The 27,919-nt window shown below is 40.2% G+C and overlaps 1 protein-coding gene and 1 long non-coding RNA gene across 3 annotated transcripts in view; one reads left to right on the top strand and one right to left on the bottom strand.

The window, feature by feature from the left end:
* The window catches only part of BMERB1 (bMERB domain containing 1), a 60,606-nt gene extending 34,216 nt beyond the window's left edge, over positions 1 to 26,390 (top strand). For both annotated transcript variants that reach the window (XM_069029846.1, XM_069029844.1), the window contains exons 2-6: positions 1,843 to 1,966; positions 17,419 to 17,492; positions 20,362 to 20,476; positions 21,550 to 21,632; positions 23,026 to 26,390. In XM_069029846.1, coding sequence (XP_068885947.1) covers positions 1,843 to 1,966; positions 17,419 to 17,492; positions 20,362 to 20,476; positions 21,550 to 21,632; positions 23,026 to 23,138 — 509 coding nt within the window. In that variant the 3' untranslated portion in view covers positions 23,139 to 26,390. The remainder of the gene's footprint in view (positions 1 to 1,842; positions 1,967 to 17,418; positions 17,493 to 20,361; positions 20,477 to 21,549; positions 21,633 to 23,025) is intronic.
* On the bottom strand, positions 8,451 to 22,073 carry LOC138118690 (uncharacterized). The gene is made up of 3 exons (XR_011155255.1): positions 22,022 to 22,073; positions 9,509 to 9,699; positions 8,451 to 8,970 (listed from the first exon to the last, which is right to left on the bottom strand). It is a non-coding gene; the product is annotated as an uncharacterized lncRNA (long non-coding RNA).
* Positions 26,391 to 27,919: the final 1,529 nt, after the last annotated feature.

Here is a 27,919-nt window from a genome sequence, read left to right as displayed (position 1 = left end):
ATCACCAGGGCATAAGGCTTGTTTGTTCCTGAATTGTTGAAATCACAAGGTGGAAGCTGATTCCACGCGAGGGGTGTCACTAGGGCACTTACAGCTAGAGCTGCAGAGTGCAAGTAAATGAGTTACTTTTTTTTCCTTCTGTTTTCTGAGCTCTTGAGAACTAATTTTATAATATGTATGTATGTGTAATTTATTTATGGTTTATATTTCTGTTTACCAGTATTATTGGCTTTAATTCGTGGTAGCATCAGAATAACTTCCCATCTCCTGCTTATATTTTTGGCAAGCAGTGAAAATGAGAGGTGGGCCTGTGGGAACCTCATGACATTTAGACTACACATCAGCTAAATATACCCCAACAAATACAATGGTTTCTAATAGGGAAATCCATCCTGTACAGGCAACATTTGTGTGCTCAGACACACAAGATAGCCTTGCTTTACAAACAAGTTTTGCAATCTGAGTTTTAAAAACAATTACTGAAATGTCTCTCATGACAGACATTTCAAAATCTGTCCCACTTCTTTTCTCAAGATTATCTTGAAAAAAAGTGGTTTTTTTTGTTTCCCCACTTTCTTTGTTAAGAAACGAAGTCAAAGCTTGCAGATAATACTAGCAGGATAACTTTAAAAACATTTTTTTTAATCTATTTTTAAATAAAAGGGAACTATATTTTGTTTATATAGTCTAGAATAGTGTATGTTTATATAGTATAGAACGTTTTTCCTTTGCTTCCATTTTGGGAGAACCATGAACTAAGCTCATACAGGGGCTGTTTGTTGAGATTTTGTAGTTTCATTCCTACTCCAAGTTTCTGTCAGAAATTCTGCTCAGCTGTGCTTAGTCTGTCATGAGGGACTTCAGAATTTGTCTCCTCTTAATTATTGAACAGCTTATTTTCTAATGCTTTTTGTCTGCTCTTTTCTGGATAATTATTCTGAGTACATTTTGACCTTTCTGTTTTCCCTTTTTCAAATCAATACAGCTAAAACAGGCCTTCTTTCAGGAATATATCTCCATTTGGGTACCAAAATATGCAGCCATCCTGTTTTTCAGTCTCTAAATTCTTGTTTAACATGAAGGCCAAGTATGATGAACCTTTGGAATGGAGTTTTCTAGAGGCCAAGTGGCTCTTTTTCCAAACCCATCTTATATAAATTACCTTCAGGGAGCACAGTTCACAGCCCTGTTTCTCTCTGGCTTACAGAGGTAATTCATCGATTATGGAGAAATAATCACAGAAGCACCATGGCCTTACCAGTTGCCAGGTTATTACTGCAAAGTACTTTTTGTCTCCTCCACCAATTGTGATGTCCTTGTGAGAGGCACTCAGCCCCTTGCAGGATGAGGCCCTACATAATTTCTGATCACATCCTTGGCTCCTCTTGGTGGGGCTGGGCTTTAGCTCTGAGTCAAGCTAAGAGAGTGGAGTGGCATGGAGAGTTAGAAGGATTAAAGATGGGAAACATTCATGGATTTACATTGCCTGCACCAAGATAGGACTCTTCAGAGCTGCAGGTAATTGCTCTGAGAGAGTTTTGTAGCAGTCAGTTTGTGGTGATATCAGTTAAGGAATGGTGGCTGTAGCTGTGGTTGGGATTCCTTAGAGGAATGATCGAGCCTCAGTAACAAAATGATTGTCACTTTGGCTTACAAAGCCTTCCATTTCTAAACAGTTACATTGGAAGTAATAACCAAAAAAATAGAGAAACCAGTCAACACAGCATTCAGTTAGAATTAATTACTCCATAGTTAGGTAGCTCTGATTTAATTTACATTCCTGAAAAACACCATTAAGACAGTCTGACTGGCTTAATTAATTTTCTCTGCTTCCACACACAGATCAACTTGACATCATTTCAATGGCTGAAACAACAATGATGCCTGAGGAAATTGAGCTTGAGATGGCAAAGATCCAGAGACTTCGGGAAGTCTTAGTCAGAAGAGAATCAGAACTCAGGTTTATGTAAGTATCAATCCTTCTGGGAAAACATTATGCAAAATTAATCAAAATAGGAAAGAATGGTACTTAGACTACTTTTATCTGCTTGACATTTTAAAAGGGAGAAAGATAAAGAGCATCCCGGTTAGGTGAGCACTTACAAAATGCCGTTGGGAAATGATTTTTGTAGTTGCAAAGGAAATTACCTTTTTTTAATTCAGCACCTTTTTTTTTTATTCAGCACAATTTGCAGAGTACATAAAACAGATCTCTTGCTTACAAAAGGAAACTTTAGCAAAGTATATGTCTATGGAGCATATTTTCTTACCTGATTTCAGTCCTTTGTGGGAAGGATGTTTGTCTGAACAAAATATCAACAGGTAGGGGATTTGAAGCTTCCACAGTCTAACTTAATTCAGGCTTTATTCCTACTTCATCAGCAGTCTTAGACAGTTCATGTCACAGGAGAGCACACTGTGTTCTGCGCTAATAGCAGCCAAGATTTGACATTTGTTAAATGGAAGCCATTAAGTTATGAACACAAAACACTTTCTGATATATCAAATTAAATAGGAATACTCCAAGAGGGATTTTCAAAATTGCCAAAAAGGTCAGGCATAGGAGCCTCACTGAAGGTTCATGAATATTAATCCAATTCTGATGATGAAGTCAATAGGGTTAATATTCCTAAATCATCGAATTTAGGAGATCAGAGCTTATTAATAAGAAATGTATTATTTTGAAGTGTCCTCTGTGAGTATCTGAGGTCAGAAACAACTTGCCGACAGGCCAAGAACTTCAGTAGCTCTAAAACCTGCTGAACTCAGACCCTTGGCATTAATGAAGCTTCAGTGCCCTGAAAAAACTCACTGGCTGTCTTCTCACGTTAAAGTACAGGGGACTGGTACTTTGACCCTTACACTTGGAGGTTAACTTTAGTGCCCTGACTTGCATTGCCGGAAGCTGAAAGCATCACCCCTCTGCAAACAGCACAGACATCTACCTCTGAGTATTATCCCAGAAGACTTCTGCCCAGAATCACTGCTTAGACACCTTTGGAAATAAGGATTGGTAGTAGTGGCACTGACCTTTGATAACGCCATAGTGGTACAAATAAAGTGAACAGGAAAGGTTTTGTCACTCCTGCTCCTGGTAGTGAAATAACTGCTTATTGGTTATTGGTTTGTACATAAATTTAATCTGGAAGAAGCCTCATCAGTGAACCCTGCACTTCTCTTGACATTTTCTGTATCAAACAAAGCACTGAAATAAACTGCCCCAGTGAATGAGAGCAATTGTTCTGTTTGTTCTGGTATCTAGTCTGTTCTTTGCATTTCCCCCATGCTCACACTCTTTACTCTGTATTGCCTGGCAGGTGTTTGAGTAAGGGATTTAACACAGGAGAGCTTGCTTATTGAAAAGGGAATAGAACCGATGTTCACACTGTGCCCTGTTCTCCTTCTGCGTTAGATCTCATCCTCACACACTGCCTAGAGCTGCCCAGGAGCACTCCCAGCCTCTCCCTGGCACAGGCAGGAAAGTTCTTCTGAGCAGCAGAGTCTCCATGAGGCTTGGCCCAAGGTACTGGCAAAGTAGGCAGGTGACAGAGGCAGCGACTGCAGAGGTGGCCTCAGTTTCTGTCTTTTTTAAGTCATGGAGTGCCACAGTCACAGACCCTCTCATTCTTTCAGCAGGAGCAGACCAAGATGACCACTTTTCCAGGGATATTCACACAGCTTTCTAGCCCAGCTGCTCCCTGCTGTGTGGCAGAATATTCTGACTCTGCTCATTAATCCTTGAGGCACTTAAATTCACTTTGTTAACACCACTGAATGAAATAGCCAAAAAAATTGTCTATTTGGCTTTATCTAATTCTTTAAAATGTTTTTACAATTTAGCCCTGACAAGAGAGAAGCATGTTGCTAGTGATACCCAAGTAATACAGCAGCACCTGTTCTTTACTGCTTTCATGCTGGATAGTTTACACTGACGGAAGGGCTCGGCTGTGTTTGTCTTCAATGACAAACATCTTTTAATGACAAATGTATTTTAATGACCTGTTGCTGAGATTAACAGCACAAATCATTGTTACCTCAGTGGTCCAAGTTTTGTATCTGTTTAACTAAGCAGATTACATAAACTCTAATTCACAGACAGATTGTGGAAGACTTTATATGTAGCCTTTTTCTTTTTTTTTCATTTCATTTCTGAAGTAATGAATTGCCAATGTCCCAAGACCAGAAGTCTGTATGTAGGTAATGAATTTTAGTAACTGATTTCTTCTGACAGGACTAGATTCCCCTGGGAATGACCTATACAACCAACCACATGAAACTGAGCCTCCTCAGTCAGGTTTAAGGCAGACTCAGCTTTGAACCCTGCTAACAAGCAGCACTACACCTACGCTCAGACCACGGAGTGCTAGACCAGCTTTAATGAGAACCACATCTCTTTAGTTCTTGCATCTGTTTTAGCTTTTCCTTTAATTATAGCAAAAGGATAAAACACACACATAGTGTTAGAGAAACTGTGTGGTATGTTTGTATTCCCTTTTTTGCCCTTCATGCTGTTAGCAACAGAATAGAAATTCTCTTGAATTGGGGTGTTTTTATAGTTCTTACGAAAGCATGAACACGATGAAACGATTCTGTATCACTTGCACATCCAGCCACAGCTTGCATTTCCAGCTATGTTTTTTAAAGTAATGGTTCATTCTTCTCACTGTCTGTCTGTCTGACTGATCTTTTTATTCACATGTAGCCAGATCCTAAAGCAGGACAAAGTACATTGTAACTGTGCTTAAAGAAAGCAGTGCTCTGTAGCTGTGCACAGAGGGTGTCCCCAGCCCTCACGGTGCCCATGGCTCCCTCCTGTCACAGGCACACACGACCTGTCAGCTCTGCTTGCACACCCCAGTAGGTGCCACCGCTTTTCACTGCATTTAAAAACACTTAGGCTCAAGAATAAGGAAACAAAACTCTGCAAGCTAGACCTGCTGCTGATGGAAACCACAGCAAGCTCTTCTTCTGTCAGGTTTAATCCATGGAAGGAGCATACTTCGAGGCTGCTAATTAAATTTACTATTTTCCATGAAGAAGATGCAAATGTGGTAGCCATAAAATAAGGACATTTGGCAGAGAACAGCTCCAGGTTAGCATATCAGCCAGTAAAAAGCCCCCAACAAATCCAACTAAAAAAAAGCCCTACAAAGGTCTAGATGTTAATGGACCTGGTGTGTGTGAACAAGGATAAACTGTTCCTGTTGGTATGTGAGATCATCAATAATGTAATGTTCTTTCTGGCAGTTCCTCAGCTGTGGTTTGTATAGCACGTGTCTCTCTTCAAACAATACAAACTCTGCATGAGGGATTCCTTGGCAAAACATAGAATCACAGAACAGTTAGAGTTGGAAGGGACTCACTGACTGGTGGACATGTACTAATACCCATCAAAATTATTTTAAAATTCAGAAGATATATTTAAGAAGGTGTTGCAATTTCACAGCATCTCTGTACCAGGCCCACAACAGATGTGCTGTCCCCAGTCCCACAGAGCAGCACATACTGGTTTTTAGTGACAGACCAAGGATTCACTCTCAGACAAGCATAGATATTTCTGTAGTCTACTGTATTTTAAAAAAACCCTTCCCCAAAATACAGAAAAAACCATCTGTGAGAACAGTGGAAACAAGTTTTACCCTGTGTAAAAATGAAACAGCAAAAATTTTTATGTGGAGACCAGAAATAGCCGTACAGTTTCATTACATGTAATTTTTCACTCTTTTGTACTGCTTTGCAGTCTTTTGTACACTCTTTCCTCTGCCTTGCAGAGAGAAGTGGAAATTCCTTCCTGGTGCACTAAACATAAAAGTAAGACCTCATTTCAGTAATTAAAAACTAAAGCACTTAAAGGTGAAGTGTAGTCACACAAAGATACATTTAAACAGTATGACTTTCTGGAACTCTAAAGTGAAGCAAAAACATACAGAAACTCCAACAGACATCTCTGATTTTCAAATTTCAAATAATAATTTTTATTGCAAAACACAGCTTTTTAATTCCACTGTGTGAAGTGTAGGTGTGTGACAGCTTATTCTTGGCCTGTCCCTTGAAATTTTTTGATTTGAAAAGCAAGGAAAGCAGCTGAACTATTTTATCTATTTGACAGACTATTTGCTATATACCACAGTGAAATAGTTCATCCTGTAGCATATACTTTATAAGAGGCCAGTTTTCTGATAATTCTTGTTTTTCTTTTTATTGATACAAAGAAACAAAGAAAGAAAAATGAGCTGAAGCAATGGACTAACAGGTCATGATGTTCCCCAAACCATTGTGCACATTGCAAGTTAGATATTAACCTTTGTAAATGTGTCCTTTGCTTTGCTCTTTGTTTTTGTTTCCTCCTTTAAAAAAAAAAGGAGGGCAGCTGCAAGCAGCTGTACCCTTCATATCCAGGAAATCCACACTATTTCTAGCTGAATACCTGCTTGCTATGAAGAACTATCTAAAGTTCATAAGGAGACAATTTTCAGATTATAAAATCAAGCCTTCCTCAATTAGGTAATGCCACAATTTATGTTGCACAATCATATTTTAGCTCAGGCAACCTCAGTCACAGCAGAGCAGATGCACTGTGATTTGCTCTGTAATTACATTATCAAATCCTATTTTTGTCTCAAGACCCTGCCTTGCTTAGTGCCCAGGATGGACCTTCTTGGGATATGTCCAGGTTATGTAGAAATTGCGGTTGTTTGTAGCATCTCTCCTTCAATGCTACTGATACTATGAAATTTCATAAAATTATGCCAGGAGCTGTTGTGACCATCTCCAGCCAGCCCAGGAAATGAAAATGTAGCTTGAAGCCATCGTATGCTATCTCCAGCTCTTCTTGGTTTGTTTTTAGAATAGCTGAGAACTCAGCATATATTCATATGAAGGAGACAATATGTACAGAAAAGCATCAGTTTATAGCCTGCCAGCATTCCCCCTCCTCTTCTCAGGCTTCTCTCAGCTCCTTTCTTAAAATGTTCTCTATAAAAAGAGTTTTGGGTCAAACTGTAAATGTTCAATCTGTCTGTGCTGTTAAGGAAAGCAAACACACCACTTCAGAACATGCACGCTCTCTCTTCCTTTCTAATTCTCCTGTCCCATTTCCTTTTTTTTTTTCTTTCCTGGTGAGATAACAGACCCAAAAGCTGAGAGAGCTGCTCAGGCAGCATCCTCTTTGTCACATTTGCCACACATTTAATGTGTTGCTGCTGTAGATGTGTTTGGCTTCAGAGGCAGTTTAGGATCACTGGGGGCATGGATATCTACTGTGCTGAAAGACACAATTGTGAAAATGGATGATGCATGTGTTAGCTCAGTTTAGCTGACAGAGAGAGGCAGCAAACCCTCAGACCTCTATGTGATACAGAGCAGATCAAAACTGAACTTCTGAATCATTCGTAGTGCAAAAGTCGTGCATTTTAAAATGCATTAGCATGTTGGGAGCCAGTAAATATTATTAGTAAAGGTGAGATCTTCTCACCCACAGTTACTGCCTATGCCTGTGGAAAGGCATGGAATTCTTATAAAATAGCATCCACTGTCATCATGAAACACAGTCTGTGAGAGATCTGCCAGTGCCTGATACTGCTGGCTTTCCAGATGGGAAGCAAAGCTTGAAGCAAGCTATATTGGATGACCTTGAACTAAAATTGTGGTGGTTGCTTCCACCTGTGTCTTGGGATGGTTATTTCTGCCATGTAGAATGGCAGAAACTGAATGGCAGTTTTTTAATGTGTAGGGAATAGAAGATATTAAACATAAAGCCCTATTAGGTTGCTTTAGGCAATTACTGAAAACATTTTACTCATTAAACTTTTTTTTATCTGTAAAAATGCTATAAATACAATGGTGTATTTGCTGAATGTCTGTGTGGTTATTACATCACTAAACTAATACTGTGAAGATGCCAAATTCACCTCCACACTGACTCAGAATTAAAATTGGTCATTGTCTTTGTATACTCTCACTACACACTAGTAGATGCCTCCCTCTTCTCCAGAGTGCTAATAATATTTACATCATCCAAATTCTCCATAGATCTATTCAGGATTTTAGACCATTTTATACTATTATGGTTGCTTACTTGAAATCCCAGACCTTTTATGTAGAAAAGTTTGCTGCAACTTGACTTTGCAGTCCCACAGCTTCATTAGCTGTCCAGAGTACATAATTTATCCCTAGTTTGGTTTTTTTTCTTGCTTCAAATCAGGCTTACTTTTTCTTTACCTGCCTTTTAAACCTTTATCCTTCTCCCAGTTTGCCAAAATCCATAAATCTCTGTTGTCCTGCTGTGACATTGATGTGTCCATTGCTGGTAGTAGTTGAGGTGGAATAGTCAGTAATGGTCGTTCTGGAGGGTATTGGGTATAATGGTAGAATCTCAAACTCAGGGCAAATTCATGGAGAAAAATGTATAGTACATACTCCTTCTCAGAACAATAGGACATCCATAGGGGTCAGATAGGAGTCTCACCTTTATGTCATTTGCAATATGCACAGCACATTGGTATTTTAAGTACAGAAAAGTATCTCTGATGATTGCCTGCCTTTATGCAACCACTGCAAAGGGAAGCAACTCCAAAGTACACAAGAACTGCTGAAGTGAGAGGTTAATTCCCTTGGTGATGACAACCCTAAACAAACCAACTCAGAAATCCCATGTTTTAATTTAAAATAGGTACACTAAATCTAGTAGACACAAAGTGGGAAAATGAAACAGTCTCACTACTGGCTGAACTTGGAAAGTAATGCTGCAAAGTACTACAAAAATGTGTACGTGGAGTGTTCCATTCTAAAGTGAGAGAAGGCAGCAGTAATTGCTGTCTTTGTATGAACAAAATTAATTTCAAATTTGAATTCTTTTTTGAACCAAATACTTTAACACTCTTACAAGTGTCTCACTGATGTGACATCAACTCTGATTTCTCAGTGGCTTCATGCCTCACGTGGCAACAGAGCCACACATTGAGCATCACCCTGGGGAAGAGAGAGGAAAGAGAGAAAACAGGCTGTCAGAGATGTGAATAGCAGTGATAACTCACTGGTTATATATTGCTAAGCAGGTGTTCTGACTTTTGCTTTCTTGGGTACTTTTGATTCTTTTGCTCCTTTTTTATTTTGTACTGTATGTTATCTGTTTTCTGTCATCTAAGGTTAAGCACGGAATTCCCTTAGGACTGTTTACTTACATGTTGAGCATCTGGTACTTTTCTCTGAGTTTGGCACCTTGCTGTTACTGCAGTGTAAATAAATAACACCAGCAAAACCAGATTTTTGCTCATGAATAGAACTGTTGTTGTTGTCGTCAATGTTTTCTGATAAGATCCGTCTTTTCATGGAAAGGAGCAATAAATCTTTTTTCCTTCACTGTTCTGGAATCTTAACAATACAGCAGATTTCCTTCCTTTTTTTTTTCTTCCTGATTGTATCTTGCTCTAGGAACATAGGATACGCTTGGGGAGGCTGTAGAGAAGGAGGCAGTTGTGTGATGATACATATCATTCAATAGATATACCTGTCAGGTTGTCGGCTTCATAAGATAAGGCACCATTAGGGAAAACACCAAGCCCAGCTGTAAGAGGGACACCATGGCTGTCCCACTGGTACAGCCTGGTGTGGGACAGGCTCTTCTGCAAGATAGGGTTAAGTTGTGGCTGTGTCCCCATTGAGCTTTGCTGTCCCAAGCACATTGCAACAGTGTCCCACCTGCAAATAACCAGAGTCCTTGAGACAATAACCAGGAAACTGCAAGCTGTGAAATGGCACAACATGCTTTTTTAATGAAAGTTGTCAGATAGTCAAAGCTTGAGGTCTCTCAGATTAGTGACAGCATTTCTAGGGGACTGCCAAGGGTCTGGGAGCCTCAAGGATGTCAGTGTGCCCACTGTAGAGCTGGGAGCTCCTGTAAGGTCCAGCTCTGCCAAGTCTCCCAGCTCCTCACATGGGAGCCTGGAAGCCTGAAGAACATCAGTTCAGGACAGAATTGCTAAGTTCTGGACTGTGCACTTTAAGCTAAAAGTTCAGAGATCAGCTCTCAAAGAGGAAGGAAAATGCCTTAGTTCAGTTTGATCTCTCTGCAGACCCATCTCCTTTGCCCTGTTTGACAGCAAACCATCAACCCCAGAAGAAAACACATTACACTTTCAGATGTTTGGCTGTAAAAATGGTGCATTAAAATACTCAGAAAGGAAAAGCATTTTTTTAGTGTATAATGATAAACATATCATTTGGAAAGTATTTAATTAATTGTAAACTTGGTAGTTGAGATGTTTGTATCTTAGAAAAAATGTAATAGGAATTTTTATTATTGTCTCTGTTAGACAGCTAGAAAAATAGTTCTTTAATAAAGACTTTTCTTTAAACAGCATTTTCTACATTGAATATGTGTTGTGGTTGTCACAAAATGCTGTTAATAGAAGAGGGAGCAGCTTTAATCTTTTGACATTGTCATTTTTAATCCAGAAATTTAGCACTGTATTTCCAGATGTAACCTTTAATCCCAGACTGTTTTTCACTTCCCAGTTCTTAGCTACCTATGCTCTGGTTTGCAGGAGTGGAAGGTACAATGGATTGTCCCTTCCACTCAAGCACATCATGCACACGTGGCACTCACAGTTCCTGGGCCTCCCCCCCCACCCCCGGTTGGACAGTTGAGCTTCCTCTAGGCAAGGATGTTCTGTAACAAAGTGTCCCTCTTGCCCTGTGGTATTTCACTGGTCCTTCTCACTTGTCTTCTGCTATAAATAGGAGAGTAACCAGTGAATTGAAAAGCCCCGAAATGGACTGTCAGTGTTTAATTTTATACCAGAAATCTTTATATTTTTTTTCAGCTATGATAACAAATAGTTGCTCTTCTGGTTTTAAAAATAAGAAAGGGTCAAACCATGAAGGCAAATTAAGAAGGAAATGGGTCATCGATTCTGCTAGAGACAATGCACAGCCAGACCTAGAGTTTCCTCCTTCAGGTGCCTAATATCCAAAACCAGAACTACCAGAGTAGTTTAAATTAACTACGCCCTGTGCTTTTGCATAGAATCTTCTGTACACTGCTGCAAAGGACTGATACTTGTGAATTTAAATCTGACTTCTTTATTGTCTATACATTTTTAGACAAATTAACTTAGTCAATTTTTGCCACATGGAGAAATATTCCCCTCCACAGTGGGGTAATTTCAGGAAAACTCCTCTTGCTACTATTGATTCATGGTAAAACTTCGTAATTGGCAGAGGAGATGGCCAAGCTCAAGAGAATTTAGCAATGTCAGTGAAAATGAAAAACAGACAGCCTCTCTAGACACTGTTCTGAATTTATGTGAAATATATCTTATATATGACCCTTGAGGGACTGAGAATTTCAAATGCCATCTTCACTTCTCTGAAACAACAGCTGAATTACAACATTACTGTGCTAGTTGTGGTTCGTGCACTGTTCCTCCAGCAGAGAGCACTTTAAACAAGAAAAGTTAGACACACTTACTTCAATAGTGCAAGTTAATCACAGGACCTCTGATTTGTGAGCTGCCCTGCCAAGCAGGGTGGTCAGCAATCTGTTACCTTAATTGCCAGCTCTGTGTCTTCCAGCCCCAGCAGCACCAGGTGCTGAGCTAAATAATAGCGTGATAAACACACACCATAATAATGACTCAAACAACGTGTTCTGTATTCATTACATGTTGCCTGTGATCTCACAGATTTATAATTAGAAGATTTGAGTCACTAAGCCAAGCTGACAGGGACAAAAAGGAGTCAAATATAGAAGAGGAGCATCAGGTGGAGGTTGGTCTCTTCTCCCACATAACAAGCAAGAAGACAAGAGGAAATGGACTCAAGTTGCACAGGGAAGGATTAGGTTGGATATAAGGAAAATTTTTTTGACTGAAAGGGTGATCAGGCATTGGAGCAGGCTGCCCAGAGCAGTGGTGGAGTCAGCATCCCTGGAAGTGTTCAAAAGACATGTGCATGTGGCACCTGGGGACATGGTGTAGTGGTGAGCATGGCAGTGCTGAGGTGGCTGTTGAACTCTATAATCCTATTTTCCAACCTTTACAAATCTATGATTCTATAAATTTATTGTGCTCTTGTACTCCTAAGAACACTGTCACCATTGGAGATTCCCCACAGCTTTGGCAAAGCCATAAACACCTGCAGTACCCAAAGGCAGCCTCCACTGAAGTCCCTTGAATTTGCAGCTTGACATCATCCCCATCTATGTAGCAATTCTCTTTATTTGTATACCTCTCTTTACTTCAATCCCCCAAATTTCTCCATCACTGCTGGTTGCTCTTGGCTGGTGTTCACCTTGCTCACTGGGGACACCACCAAGGAGATGATCTTGTTATCCCTACATGGAGACCTTCAGTTACATAATCATGTCAGCTTGTGACTTAGCATGATACCTGATTCTCAGGCCAGCTCCTAGACTGGCACTATCAAAGTCTTCAGAAACTCCAACAATTACAAGCATTTTACTCCTGTGACAGGAATGTATTAGAACTAAAAATGATCTGCAAACCCTCTTGGAAGAGAGGGAAGGAAACCAACAAACTCGGTCTACATTCCTTTTTTAACTTCAAACACTTTAATCCAATAACTGAAAGCAAAGGAATCTCAGACCTCCTCTTATAGACATGCTAGAGGGAGCACAGATCTATTTCCAGCTTTGAAAGTCATTCAGCAAAGGCAGAAGCTCTCTAGACACACTGAACTGCTCTGCTCATCCTGAAATCAATGAAAATTATATTTGATGCTTATGTAGCTGTTAGTAATAGTTCTTACACTCAAATATGAAGTATTTGTCTGTCTTGTTGGCCATCTCTTTTTCTTGGCTGACCACTAAGAGGGGTGTTTAGTGATTTTTTTCTATGAGCTTTCACTATAATTTTTCCTTTCTTCCTATCTATGACTCTAGATGGCACCTAGGTCTTACACTGGGGAATTTGCTTTTCTTCCTTGGCTGAAAAGAAGACAGAAAAATTTAGCTGTTGGGGAATAATTTCTACTGAAACAGAACAAAATAATTCTTTTGTGTCTGGTACAGAATGTTTCTTTTTTAAGTCCAGCCTTCCATTATCTTGCACAGCCTTTGAGTCTTGCCAGGGCACAGCTGAATGGGAGGGCTCTGCTGCGTTCGCATGCCCTATTCCCCCTCAGTGCAGATGGTGCACAGCAGAGGTGACTCATGCTGTCACTTCACTTGTGGATCGGGTGGCAAGGACAGGGTGGCAAGGACAGCGCTTGGGGCACTCTTCCCGTGGTAGCGGGACCACAGAAGCATGTAATGGGGCTGAGTCACTGTGCCAGACCACTGCAGGCTCTCCCGACCCACTTATTTTCCTGTCATTTTGTGACATGTTTAGAAAATCTTTTTCTCATACTGTTTTATTCATGATGAGGTTTGTTTTTTTTAGGTTTTTTAGTTAGTTTGGCAAACAGAGAGTCTACTTGTAGGTTGTGATGATATAGCTTGAAATACTAAGAGAGAAGAATAATATGTGCTTGTGTGATATCTCCAAGTATACAGAGGGTGTTCTGCAATAAGCCAGTAAGAAAGAGAAAAGCAGAAGTGCAGACAGTGTCAGGAATACATGAAAACACACTGAGAATTCATTCCTAGTTCAATACTGTTGCAATTACTCCAGGAATGGATTTGGGCTCCTAACAAGAGAAATGTTTTATCATACTCATAACTCGTGTTTAGGATTCCTGGGCAGACATTTAAAACTCAGCTCTGGAGGCAAAACTGCCATATTGTAACTGCTGTTTGCTTCATTGATGTTTTTTCTACAATGTGAAAAATTATTTCACAGGGACTGGAAAGGATGTACCGTCTCTTCCAGAGAAGAGAGAGTTCAGCAAAGGTTGGTTGTATATTGCAAATCTTAGGTGAATGTCTCAAGCAGCTTTGCAGGTAACTCAGCCAGGCTTGGAGGATGCCGTGTCAGTGCCTGTGCCATGCTGAATCTGCAGGGAAAAGTCACTGCATCCTGCACAGCCCCACACCCCGCCTGTGCTGCCTTTCTTCCAGAAAGCACCAGGCACACAGGGAGTGTCACAGAGCTTTGGAATGAGCTGGACAAGAATTTGTGTGAGTTCTCCTCCAGCTTGTCTTGCATTGATGGATTTGACTTACAGGAGAGAATGGGCTGCAAAACAAAGTTCAGTGTGTTTCTTTAGCTTCTCTGTAGGTTAGGGACCCAAAGGAGTTTTTCCTCCTCCGTTCTGCAGATTGCTGCTCTCCTTAAGATTTCCAAAATCTCTTTTTACTTCCTAAAGAGGTCTGATAAGTAATACCAAGATGCTGTCAGTCAAACCCTGCTGACCATCCAGCTTCCAAATGAGAAATACACTGGGATTTGATTTTTTTTTAAAATAGATATTTTTTTTCTCAGAAGCAGCATTAACTTCTTCTGGGACTCCTGTAACTACTCACATCCAACATCCAGTGCATAAGGGGGAAAAGAGAGGAAGGTTCATAGTACCAGTACAGATTGAATGGCCTTCCAAGAGTTTTCCTCTCCAGGAGTTCCTCTTCTTCCCTTTGCTTCAAGGGCAACAAGGCAACTCTTGCCCAGGACAGCACCTGTCCCCCTACATTCAGTATTATTTGCTAGCAGATGCATGATGTGCTTTATAGTTACAAGCAGCCATAGATCCTACTTTCATTAAGTCAGATGGATGAAGCTTTGGCATAGTCTCATATGTCCTTCAGCCATCCCTTTAGTCATTTAACCTTATTTTTTATTACTTTTTTCCTAATCAGCACTGTGGAATGGATGAAACAGAAAGGCTGTTTGACACAGATGGGAGGAAGGATGTTCCATGTGCTTAAGGGGATTGGTGCAGATGGTGGGTTTAGTTTTTGTCCATCAGCACAATGCACCAGCCTGCAGAACTGGGACTCTGGAGAGGTCATCTGACTTATGATCTTTGGAATTCATGTGGTCACAGATCTGTTACAGAGCTAAAGTGCTTTGGCCACGGATTTACTTCTCTGCTGTGTGTCACAAGGCAGGAACAAAGTTTAGGTCTCAGGAAAAAGAGATGCTAAGGATATACATGGAATATCAGCTACATGCTCTGCAGTCTAAAAACCAGCCAAAATAACAGGGAGGACGTGCAACTGAAGCTGCAACATGAGGCCAGTACCTTTGCCACAAATTAGGCATAGGGACTGTAGGGTCTACTGAACATGAATGATCCTGCTCACTTGGAATATACTGCTGCTGCTATTTTAAATTCCTGAAAATCCTCAGAGAAGAGCTGTGCCATTAGCTTTTTGGAGTTCCTTAGCGAGGGCAGGGAGCCAAGCTGATACAGTAAAGTATTTTAATTAGTGTATTTCAGAGCTTCTCAGAATGAAGCCAAATCTACTCAATCAGGAAAAAAAAGTCCTCTCTCTGTCTCTCGCAGAGATCTTTTGTAGAAACTCACTGTTCTCTTCACTGTTCTGTTCTAGTTGAGAGTGTGGCCCAATATCATTTGAATACAGCAGTTCAATATTGAATATTTCTTGCCAAGAAACTGTCATCTTTGTTAGCCATGGTCATCTTACTCAAATGTATGAACATGACACCCAAAGTACATGAACATTGAATAGATAAAGAGCTGTGAGGTTTGCTCATATCCCAGCGTATTTTGAATACCGACTCTCCTGGGAGGATAGCATTTAAGATTAATTGATAAAAGTAATTTCAGTACCATTTAGTGTGATGGATCTCAAGAGTAAAGCAGGCTTTGCTTGTGATGAGCATGAATAATATGGGGAGTCTAAGTGAGAATATTCATCAGTAAAAACATCTCTGCCTCCAAGTGTCCTAAACACACACAGCAATGGACTGTGCACTAGTCCTGAGGCAAACATGCTGATCTTCCCAATAAAACTAAGTCTTACAAGACAGATGGGCAGTGGGAGAGCCGATCCCAGCAGAGGTGACAGGGATACACAAAAAAAGAAAAGAGGTCAGCAATAAGGATTATTTGGAGAGGTATTTCACAGTCGTATTTTGGGAGGAGAGGGGGTAAAAAGGCAGCAGGAACAGCTGTCATAGTACAGTGAAAGTAGCAGAACAGGCAAGATGGAATTAACCGAAGCAGCAAATAATAAAAGGATCAACATGTTTTACTAAGAGGAGCAAAGCAGCTGAAGGACAGCTCCCTGCAGAGACCTGCATTCCTTACAGAGACAGCAGGGAGAATAAAAGCTCTTGGGTTGTGATTAAAGTCTTATTTGTGCCAGAAACACCTACTTTTTCCACTCCTCACTTAAATCAATAATTTGGCTGCATTGTCCTTTGGGGGCTTGCTCTCACATACACACACACTCGAATCCTCAGCCTTCCTCTCCTGAAATATCACTGTGACAACCCCTGCTCTGATGGCACTTCAGCTACCTTGGGGTGCTCAGGCAACAGCCAATCCACCCCTCAAGCACAGGATTATGAAAAACAGAAGATCCGTGGGCAGGGAGAGTGTTGGTGAGATCCAAGCTGAGAATGTACAATTAATCACAAAGGCTGGGTTTTGTGCTCTTCAGGGTGTGATTTCAAAATGGAAGCCCCAGATGCAGACCTTGCGGCCAACACCTGAGCCTTGGCTGCAGCTGTGGCTAAGACACTGAAATGAAACCTGTGCCAGGAAGCTAATGCTGAAGGCTGCTACCTTCCAGGGGAATAATTCAGTATGGCAGCTCTCTGAAGAAGCAGCAGTTTCAATGAGAACTGAAGATGCAGCTTCTGCTAATGTTACTTTTTTGGGTTTTTTTTAAGCTGTCTTCTGTGTCTTAACATTGATGGACTTCCTGCACATATCACATAAGGATTTGAAGCATTCAACATCAACTGTGGAGGACATTCACCGAAGGCACAAGACCTCAAAAACAGATAAATGCCAAATTATGACAGTTTCCAGATCTCTGGTATTAGGGCTGAATTATTAGTAAGGTCACTAAGAAAGCTGGTAGTGGAATATAAACCTTGCCCTGGCTGTGCCAAATAATGTAGCACCTTCTGTTGCCCCTTTCCAGACTCTCTGCTATTCTCACCCTTGCTCTTTCCCTAGTGAAAACTGTTGCTGCATTAAGTGCAGTATGGCATACCTGTCTTTTCCCAGGACACAGGTTCCCATTCCAGAATGTTCTCTAATGTTCAAGAAAGCAAAAGGCATTTGAAATTATTCATACTGTATATGACCTATACACAAATTAGAGCCCAATAAGACAAGTAATCAAGGGTTCAGTGGGCATTTAGTATTAAATACCCTTTGCTTTCTGTTAAAATAGGTGAGTGAAGAGTGTCAGGATCCCCTCTGCCTTTCAGGCTCACAGGTCCCAGGTAAGGGCCAGGGTCATGTATTCAGATGAGATCTGGCCAATCCCATCAACACAGGGTGGAGTTTGCATGTCTGACCATGCTTTTTCTGTTTCTGCAGGATGGATGACATCCAGCTGTGCAAAGACATTATGAACCTTAAGCAAGAGCTGCAGAGTTTGGTAGCAATCCCAGGTAATGGCTGTCTTCATCCAGTACTAGGATAATACTTGTGTTCCTGGCACCATTCCCACCCGTGCATCACCCACCCATGCCCCAACAATCAGAATCTCCTCCCCACGAGGTTGAGTTTCATATCTCTTTCCTCTAGTCCTTATTTTTAATTCCCATTTTCCTGTCCATCTTTAATCTCCATGTCACTAAATTTGTTTTCATGCTGTATTTCATTGCTCCCATGGCAGCAACCCTGCAAATATCACTCAAACAAGGAGCACATTCCTTATTTCTTGCACTCTCTTGGCAATCTCAAGGGAACCAAGTGGCACAGAGATTGTCAGGTAGAAAAGACAAGTGCTGAGATAGCAGAGATAAAAGAGGGAAAGGAGAAGGATTTATAACCATCACTGTGAACGTGATTGATTTTTTTCCTTGCTACACCAATACATTGTCACACCTGTAGTTAAATCTACCTTCTAGAACCAAGAAGAACAGGTTTCTACAAAAAGCAAGGCCCAAAACTCTGGTTTGTGTTTTGCCATAAATCTCTGCAAATTCACTGTTTGAAGGAGGGACAGAGTTGTGGGGGCAGTTCTGCAGTTCTTGGCTCAAAACTCCAGCTGCCATCAGTGAGGAATTTCACTTCACTACAGCTTTGCCATTTGAGATGATCCACAACAGCCCTACTCTGCTGAAGAAAAAAATACAGACAGATCCTGCAAAACACTCAGAAACTGCAGCAGGCCATTTACACCACATATTACTGCACAGCCTCCAGCACCCTACAAAAATAATTTGCTCCTGCTTAACTATTAAGGCCAAGTTTTGACTATGCTTTGGTTATCCTCATTTTTCTTCCTCACGTTTTATTGTGCAACTTTGAAGGACAACTTTGTCCTCAGAAAGGAAAGAGAAGGTCACTCATGACACAGGAAAGAGGTCTGCTCTGAAACCACCCACTCTTAGCTTGTGTGAGAACTTTGCCACATTTTGCACCCAACAGAAATAGATTAATAATATTTCTTACTTTTTCTTTCCTTATTGTTCTTAGTTATGTGTAGGTCACATTTTAAATTTTTAATAATAACACTGTTGGTTCATTATTTGTTCAAATGGTATTGGAGAGGATTACAAATCCTAGAAAGTATCTGTGAATGCTGCCCCTTGCCTCATCTTTCTAATCTGCAAGCTTTCCTGTCTAGACTTTTAACTTACAGATAGGGTTAATCAGCTTTCATTCTTTTGGTGTTTCTGCTGTTTGGTTTTTTTTTTAATCTTTTAGAAATGATTTTTCAGTCTCAAGGTCTCAAGCAGAGACCCACAGACAGCAGTTTCTCCTTAGCACTTTGCAAATCTCAGCAAACTTAAGACAAACAAATAGATGTAGTTCCAGCAGCGGCACCTTTAGGCGGAATCACAACAGCTTGGTTTTAACAAAGACAAAGCAGCTGCTGGCATTGCCTAAGTGCTGACATAGCATGTGCCTAACCTAGAAAAACACTTTCCAGAAATGGATTAATTCGCAGTATCTCTACCAAAGTTTTCCTGTTGGAATACAGATTTGTATAGAGAACTGCTCCTTGGTTTCAGTAGACAAGTTTCAGACAGTTTAGCCAGTTTCAGTAGGTAGGGAATCAGTCTTTTAGTACACAGAATATGCAGTAGTTTATTAATATATTAGTATATATTAATATATTTTATAGACAGTTTCCTGGAGGATATAATGGGAGAGCCCATCTCAGTTTAGGAAAAGGACAGATTGAAAGGAAGTAGAAAGTAGCTTCTACCTTCAGAAGTGAAGAGGGTCCTTGCTCCTTAGCCACAAGAGACAAAACAAGAAAAAGCAATGACTTCAAAGCATTCTTTTTTTTAATCTGTACTAAAACCAATTGTTTTCAAGTGTCTGATTAATTTAACTGTTTAAACTGTCTTATAACTTAAATCAGCAGACATAATACAGCTCAGATGCATCAGACTGCAGGCAGTCCACTCTTCTTCTGTCAGCTCTCACTGTACTGAATTGTGTAGTTCTCTAAACACAGTTCTACTGCCCAAATCCCAAATTCTTGATTTAATACAAAGTGCCTTCACAGCTGATCAAAAATTTCAGCTTCTCAGAGAAATACGTGAGCTTGGGTTTGCCTCTGGCTTTCTCATCTCTGCTGCACTTGGTAGGTTTGAAGAGTTCTGTCTTAAATACATTTGCTTTATAGCCTGAAACAACAGCTCTGTACTCCTTAACAATTACAACTTTTAGTTTGTGACAGGCACATCTTTCATGCCACAAAAATGGTTGTTTATAGACAACCTAGCCATTCCAGACTGGCCAATTAACAAGGACATATAGCAATTACTCAGATTTTTGAAGCACAGGGAAAATAAACTTTCACTTTTTTTCCCACGTTACAATTGATGCTATTTGTGGGGATTTGCAGCTCACCTGCCTTGTCAGAGTAGAAAAAAAAGTGTTGTTTTCAACAGCCAAAGCTGTCTTGAAACAGAGAAATAGTTCCTTTTGGTGTGATCTCCTTCTGACTGAGGTCAAATGGAGTTTGTACATCAGATTTTAATAAAGCATCTTGAACTATATTCTTGCTAAAGCCCTTAAAAAAATTCCAAGCAATGTCTTGCAGAGTAATTGAGTATTAAAAATAAGCTTAGCAAACCCCATAGAGCCTTCAGACCATTAAGCTGATCAGAGTCAACAACAGCAAGTGAAGAGAGCAAAGAGGCAGTGACCTGGCTTGCTGGGGTTTTGGTGACTCAGGTCTGAAAAACCATTGACTTCAATCAGCAGTTGATTGTCAGACATCTGCAATGTCCTACACCACCCCCTCACACTCCCTAGAGTCCAAAGTAATACACTCTTTTCTCTGTTTTTGACCAGAAAAAGAAAAAACAAAAATGGAGAAGCAAAGAGAGGATGAACTGATTCAGAAGATTCATCGACTGGTACAGAAAAGAGATTTTCTTGTAGATGATGCAGAGGTGGAGAGATTACGGTAAGAACCAAGAGCAACTGAACTTACTAGTGACAGTCCACAAGCCTAATAATACAATAGATTAAGTGACAAAATTTAAATCAACATTAATGGGAGAGAATTGGTCCTTCAAAACAACTTACCAAGTTAAAAGCCTCCTCCCCATTCCATAGGAAAAACATTAAAATTAGATTACTCTAATTCTGTGGCTCTTTATCCCATTAATGATTCAGTCATCTCATGAATAACAGCGGGCTTTGGTCTCCTATTTTCCTACCAGAAACAGTCGGGGCATTTACCATTTAAAAGAAAAGGATTTATGCTGCTACCAGGTAATCCACGTAAGAAGTAGACATTACATGGAATTCTACAAGGGGGCATATTTGTTGACATCTAGAATCCTCGTTTCTTAATTATTCATGTGCTTGGGTTGATTACTACTATTCCCATCTTGTCATAGCAAAAAAACCCAAACAACTACAAAAAGCCCGAAACCAATTAAAAAGCACTCAGTAGTACAGCCCTACCTAACTTAAGACATAAGCAAGTTCTGAAGGGTTTCATCTCAGTTGCTTAGCCCAAAGTTGCCAAGAAAGTCTTCTTCAAAAGTTCACTTCCAGCACCCAAACCCAATCTTTTTTTTGAGATCAGCACTCTACAAAGAGTCAGTTTTGCTCTTACCTCCCCCTCTCTTTCAACAGTAAACACTCAATCCATTTATCCAAAATGACAATATCTCCTCCAACACATTTAAATTCTAAGCAAGCAAGGAGAGGATAAAGCAAAGCTTTTGCCAGATTCCTGCAGCTGATCAAAGAGAGCTGGCCAAAGGCAGCAGCTGACAAGCAGCCTGAGCTAGAACTGAACCCAGAGCTCTCACTGAGCCCCATGTGCAAATTACAAAAGCCTCAGCAGCAGTTTTCATTTAGGCAAATATTTTGCTTTTTAATATGTGGCAAAATTAAACGTTTCTAAAAATAGCGAAGAAATTAATTGTTTACTAGTGACTTGATCCTAGCTGCTCTAGCTTCTACTGTCCCATTTACAGAGAAAACTGTCATTCCTCTAACATTTATTTTCCTTCTTTCCACCAGGGAAAAAGAAGAAGACAGAGAGATGGCTGAGTTCCTTCGCACCAAGTTAAAACCCATAGACAAAGCAACACAGTCTCCTACCGGTGAGTTCCTAATCATTAAGGAAAAAAAACAAGGACAAAAGGGAAAACTCCAAAGACAATTGATTAAAAGAGCACTTTCAAAGGCCAGCCTCTGGCAAAAGCTAGGTGAAGCTAGCTAGATCACCCAGAAACAACACAGTGTGTCAGCAACTACCCCTTACCAAACTACCCCTTAAAACTGAATTTAAGTTCAGTTTAAGTTTAACATATGGCCACTTCAAAATTGCTTTGTATGTTTTAAATATGCAAAGTATATTTGTATACACAGTGCCACAACCTGCTTTTCTAAGGAGTTAGATTTTTGTTAATCATTTTCCTATCTGGTTCTGCAAAAATAACTGAAAAAAACTTCCTCAGATCCATGCTTGAATATGTGAAACAAAGTTTACCTGTTTTGCTGCAGTCAAGATGGAAACTAGAGAAAAGACTGTAAACTTCCACAGCTGACCCAAATTTCTTACTTATTACCATCAGAAATAGGCTTTTGAATCACCCCAACCCAAATCACTTGTAGTCAGAATGGCAAACACACAGGTTTCTGAGAGACTAAGTATATTGTGTGAAGCCTTGGAAGCTTTTAGCTGCAACTTTCAAACAGAACAGTCACAGCAGGAGCTCTAGAAGTTCACAGGTTGATTTTGCCTTGTCTCAAGATGAGCTCTTAGGCAGAGAGTCAAGTGAGAGCAGTGCTCTTCTTAGAAAGGGACTTTGGTCCACCAGCCCAAGAGGTTTTTATCAAATATTCTGCCATTTTGTACAGATCAAGATCTTGCTCAAGAGTTTCCAGAGGGACTGGAATGACTGTGAAGTTCAAGTACAAGGCTGAGAAGAGACATTTTAAGATGCATCACTAATTATTTATACCCCCTTAGTCACAGGGAGCATGACTCATCTCCCTTGTTAGTTTATTTTGTCATTGCTTTTAAATGCAGTTTTAGAGATAAAAAGATTCTTCTCACCCTGAAAAATCAAAACCTACCTTTATCTTGTTCTCCTAATTACAACATCCAGGTTGATGAGAGAATACATTTTAGCAATACTTTTGTTCTTCAGCTCCTTTTGTTGTTGGGAGTTAACAGTGAAATGACTTCGTGAAAGGACCCATTATCTGACCCCCTGGCTGTGAAAAGGGACACCTGCTGTGAACCAGATGCAAGTTTACCCTCCCTTTAAGATGTATGGATTCTTTAGTCCCTCTTAACACCCTTCCCTGAAGAGATAAGACTTTCTGAGCAATTTCAAATACACCAAAGCTTGTTATTCAAACCGGAGTTGAAAAATTCAGGGTGGGTGGAGAGAGGGCGGGAAAGGTTTGCTCCCTTTAAGGCAGAAGTAGGAAGGAATATTTTGAGCAGCTCTTGGTTCTAATGGTGTCCTGTTTTGAACATTGCAGGCAGCCCAGCAGAAAAGAAGGCAGAACCTCCTCCAAGCAAGCCCACCATTGCCAAGGCAGGGTTGGCAATTATTAAAGATTGTTGTGGGGCCACACAGTGCAACATCATGTAGAGCTCTGGGCTTCCTACCCTGCTTGTCTTTTCAGTGTTTCCATTGAGTGAAACTGGATGGTGAGGGGAACCAACAGGTCCTGCTAAGGGAGTCAAGAGCAGCTGGCACAAGTGTAATCTATGGACTGTACAATGGCAGGTTCTTCACTGTTGCATGGATCACTCTACATGCATGCCTAAAAACAAAAGAAATTTATTTAGTGGCTGTCCAGGGACCAGAAGAGATCAGCAGTAGAGTTAACAAAAAACACCCCTGTGATACAGGTGAATGAAAAGGGGCTATATTTTATCCAGCACGGTGTAAAACAGCAATTCTAACAGGCTATAACTTTATAAGAATATGTTGTACACTTTTCACCCCTGTGACAAACTGCACTCAAAAATTGCCAAATTATCCTATTTTGGCTACTTTTCATAACAAAAGCCACAAGTAGCAATGCTATATATAGCACAATTGATAGAGGAAGCAACTGTAGGATAACTGATGTTGCATATAAAATACCAAACTTGTGTGATGTGTGTACTTTGCTGTGGAGTTTCACTTCAAATTCTTCCTAAAGAATGAGATCAGTGACAAGGATGCTGCAAGTAGCTACAGATTTTTATATGCCATGTAATATCTGAATTACTCAAGTCAAATTAATATTGTTTGCACCAGGGGAAATAAATTCCTGGCAAAGCATTAGCAAAGCACAGCTACAGTAATCTGAAAATAGATGAGGCAGTCCAAGGTTGTGTCACTTCTGTTTTAGATCTCCACCTCCCATGAAGTCACAGAAATATTCACCCAGGGTTTTGTCCATTTTTACAAGCTACGTGAAGTAGCTTGTTACACATCACTGGAAGATTGCTGGGAGAAGAATAGAAGCCAAAATTTAACTGATACTGAAACCATGCTTAAAACAAGTATTAATTGTATATCTTGTGACCACAAGAAATACAAACTATCAAGCATAGGAAGACACAAGCCACCCAAGACAAATTTGCCACAAGACAAATATACAAATGCAGAAGTAGGTATTTGTGGCAGGAAGATCACATTCTATACAAAATGGGTTTAAAATTAAGGGAAATACAGAAATACTCGTCTGTGTTTCACCATTAAGTGTGTTTCTGGTCTCTATGCAGATTAAGCTTTGTGGAATCTAGTATCTTTATATTAGCTGTCAGTAGCTGGTTTGTCTGTGTGATGGTATTCCATATAAATGTACTGTGATAGGTGTCAATAGCAAAATAAACGTACATGGATCTAGTGTGACAATCTCAGGCTTAGAAATAACAAAAGATAGCAAAAAGTTCCTAAAATAAAGTTCTAAAAGAGGAACTTCCATTTTGTGAAGCCAGCTAAGTGAAGTGTGTGCTTATATACCAAGGAACCACAGTATAGGAAAGGAGAAAAAATTAACAGCAGTTTCCCCAAAAGAACAGTTATTTTTTTTTAGAGAGAAAAAGTATCTTATTAAAGTTGAAGGCAATAGACACCATCTAAAGTAACTCAGACTATTCTTATACAAATAAAACCTAATCGCTAGCACTGACTGATCTGATGAAAAACACTTGCATTTCCAGAATAATTCCAGTATTGCAGACTCACTTGAGACAAAGAACCCATGTCACTAAGTATGTTAACTTTTAAGGATCAAAGAGGAAAAAACACAAAGGGTTTCCACTAAGACATGAAGCACTTTAATTAGTTTGACCAAAGATGCAGGAAAGAGAACAAAATCTGGCTGTCATATATAGTTATTATGTCCTTGTTGAGACATTCAACTTTAAGCTCTGTAGCTGTTACAGTCTGTACTTGGTGTGGGTTGGACTCTGTGGGTTGGCACCTGTGCACATTGACACAGTTATGGGGAAAACTGCTTTTAGGGGAGAGAATACACACTGGAGGGAAAGAAACACCCATTGGCTTCTGTAAAATTCCACAGCCTCTTGCCGGTGCCTCCTTAAGACATCAGGAACTGTCAGTATCTTAAGACAAGAGGCAGATGTTCAGTATCATTAATAAAGGCAAATGGAAGTCAGGGAAACAGCTGTAGTGAAGCACCAAACTTTAAGCTTTAGGAGGATCAGCTGTGAATGCCACTAAGGGTCCAGAAGGACTTCTGCACAATAGTGTTTAACCCAGGCTGTGCTGATGATTGGGGTGATCCCTAGAGGCTGCACAGAATCCGCAGTCACTTGGGAATAAAGTGAAATGAGTACAATGTAGGTTTCCATGAAATAATTTCAGTAGCAAGAAACAGAGTTAGACATTCCTGGGAAGCAAGACTCATGACCAGGCTACAGAGCCCTCTCCTTTAATTAAAACCAAGGAGAAACACAGCAAGTAGGAATGTGCAATATTCATACATTTAAGCACTGGTAGCCGGTGCCCTAAAGGGACTTGGACTCCAGCAGTGTTAACGAGAGTGGACTTCAGTTTCAGGTCTAGCTTGGCTCAGCTGGAAGGTTTTCTGTATGCCAGTTTTTGTTTTTAATTAGCAAATGCTTCATTTCTGTGTTTATTTGGGTAGATTAGAACAGCTTGCCTGCAGTGCACCAGTGGTTCCTTCAGAAGTGGGTCAGTGATGGTGCTTAGCAATAAAGTCCTGGATTTTTTAGACTGTAAGGTCAGATTCTCAACTGTGTTCAACACTAGTTTAGTGTTGCCTATCTAGAACGCAGCAGAGCTAATGACTGCAATTAAACAAATTAATTCCCTCCCAAGTTTAAGTGCAAAAATCTTGACCCTTATTTTTAAAAACGAGACTAAATCACTGAATATCCCAATAACAACCAGGGGTTTTGTATCTTCCATGATCCTGTGAACATGACACATTATACAATCCCCATATATAAAATCAGCAGAGTATCAGACAAGTATCTTTAGGTGACTATATGGAGTAACTGTCATCATTTCAGAGCTGATTTTCAGGTATCAGTCGCTGTCTGCCAAGAGGGACAGTGATTGACTGAAGCACCCAGTATTTCTTCTGGAAATCCTGGCTGTTTATCACTTCAGAAAGAAGGCAAGGCATTGGAAAAGGAAGAATGTGTAAGGTGGATTTGACACACTGGTAAATATGACTATGTTCAGGAAAGGACCTTGGTCTACTGAGAAAAACAAAAGTGCTGAAGTGCTATTTGTACCAATCAGCAATTCCACCAGCAAATGGTTCTCTTGTACCTTCCCCTAGGCCTACTGAATCTCTTCCAAGTTAAATATATTTCCAAATAAACTAAGCTGCTGTGTTATACTAAGCATTTGTTTCTTCCTGTTACTGAAGGAAAAGTTGGTTGTGGAGTAGAGTGGGATGCACCTCCTGTGCTGCTACACTTTTCAAAAAGAATGAGGTTACTATTCTGCAAGAAAGGAATAATGCCTAGGTAAGTTAGAGATGCTACGGAAATAAAGGATTTTCTCACTGAAAAAAAAAGGAAAACCCACCAAAAAAGCCAATCTCATTATGCTCCTAGATGACTTTGGAACCTCACTACAGCCCAGAGCCTGCACAGATTAGACAGGTCCCAGCCCTACACTGAGAATGTAAGGATCCCAACATACCCGAGTATCAAAAGAATGGCGAAGCCAAGAGGGCAGTCATGTTATTTAAATGAACAAAACAATCCTCCCTCCACCCCAGCATAAATGGTACCATTGTTACCAAGTGCATCTTGTTTCACATGATCCCATCCATCCTATAAACAGCCAGGGAAGCAGGCTGCTTTCAAACAGGATCACATCAAAAATACTACTTCAAGTCCAAAACCTCCTCTCCCTTCCACGTACACATAACACTTCACACAGGACCCTGAGAACACCTCAGCAGCTGAGCCTGGATCCTGACAGCCTTGGCAGCAACTTGGTCTCAGAGGTGAATAAGAAGGTGTCTCACAGGAGATCTCCCCTCACTTTTAAGTTTGCTTTTTTTACAGCCTTAGTAGTTTCTTAAGGAGAGGCAGTTTTCTGCAACAACACTTCATGGGAGGTTGAAATAATTGTGGTAAGACACCAAGAGATGTTTAAACTAATACCTAAAAAGTAAATCTCATCAGTTACAGAGATGAGTGGATTTTAACCGGCTTGATCACAAAACCAGAGGAGATGACTGCAGCTAACACCAAGTTTCTTGCAGCCAATCACCTCATCCCATCTACACCAACAGAGGAGTTTGTTGGTTTTTTGCTTAAAGACACAGAACAGCTCTTCTGGCAGGATGCAATTCTTCACTTTTGAATTCAATAACTGAAAGACTGACTCGAAACTTGAGCCACGCCATGACATAAAATAGTGCTTTGACAGCCATGAAGTGGCATTTCAGAAATGTCTTGTAAAATGGCATTCTCTATTTAGATCAATCTGCTTTCTGTAGCATACATATAGCACTACAAACCATTTTAAAAACCACTTGAATTAGGATTTTTTTCTTTGTCCACCTAAGGAAATACTAAACATAAAAGTAGTCATACAGGAAGGAATGCAGCATTAAAAGTAATGCTTGCTAGAAAAAGGCTCCTTTTAATAGGAGTTAAACCATAACGAGTCTGTTACATTATGGCAGGCAAAACAAGCCCTGTTAATTTTAGAGAAAAAATGACAGTTTTTTCCATAATGACTTTTTTGCTAACTTAAAACAGATGGCTTAACGTAAAATGAGAATGAAAGGAGTGGGAATGTTTGCAGCACAATACCAAAGCAGCATTTAAAAATCAAACTCATCTTTTGAAGGTAATCACATACCAGGTGCTATGAGGGATTTTACTCCTTCCTTTACTTAAAAACATTCACAACTACTG

This window comes from Aphelocoma coerulescens, chromosome 14 (genome assembly GCF_041296385.1).
Source record: "Aphelocoma coerulescens isolate FSJ_1873_10779 chromosome 14, UR_Acoe_1.0, whole genome shotgun sequence".
Classification (NCBI taxonomy): Eukaryota; Metazoa; Chordata; class Aves; order Passeriformes; family Corvidae; genus Aphelocoma; species Aphelocoma coerulescens.
The sequence above is the reverse complement of the archived record's forward strand: the minus strand, read 5'-3'. Positions and strand labels throughout refer to the sequence as shown.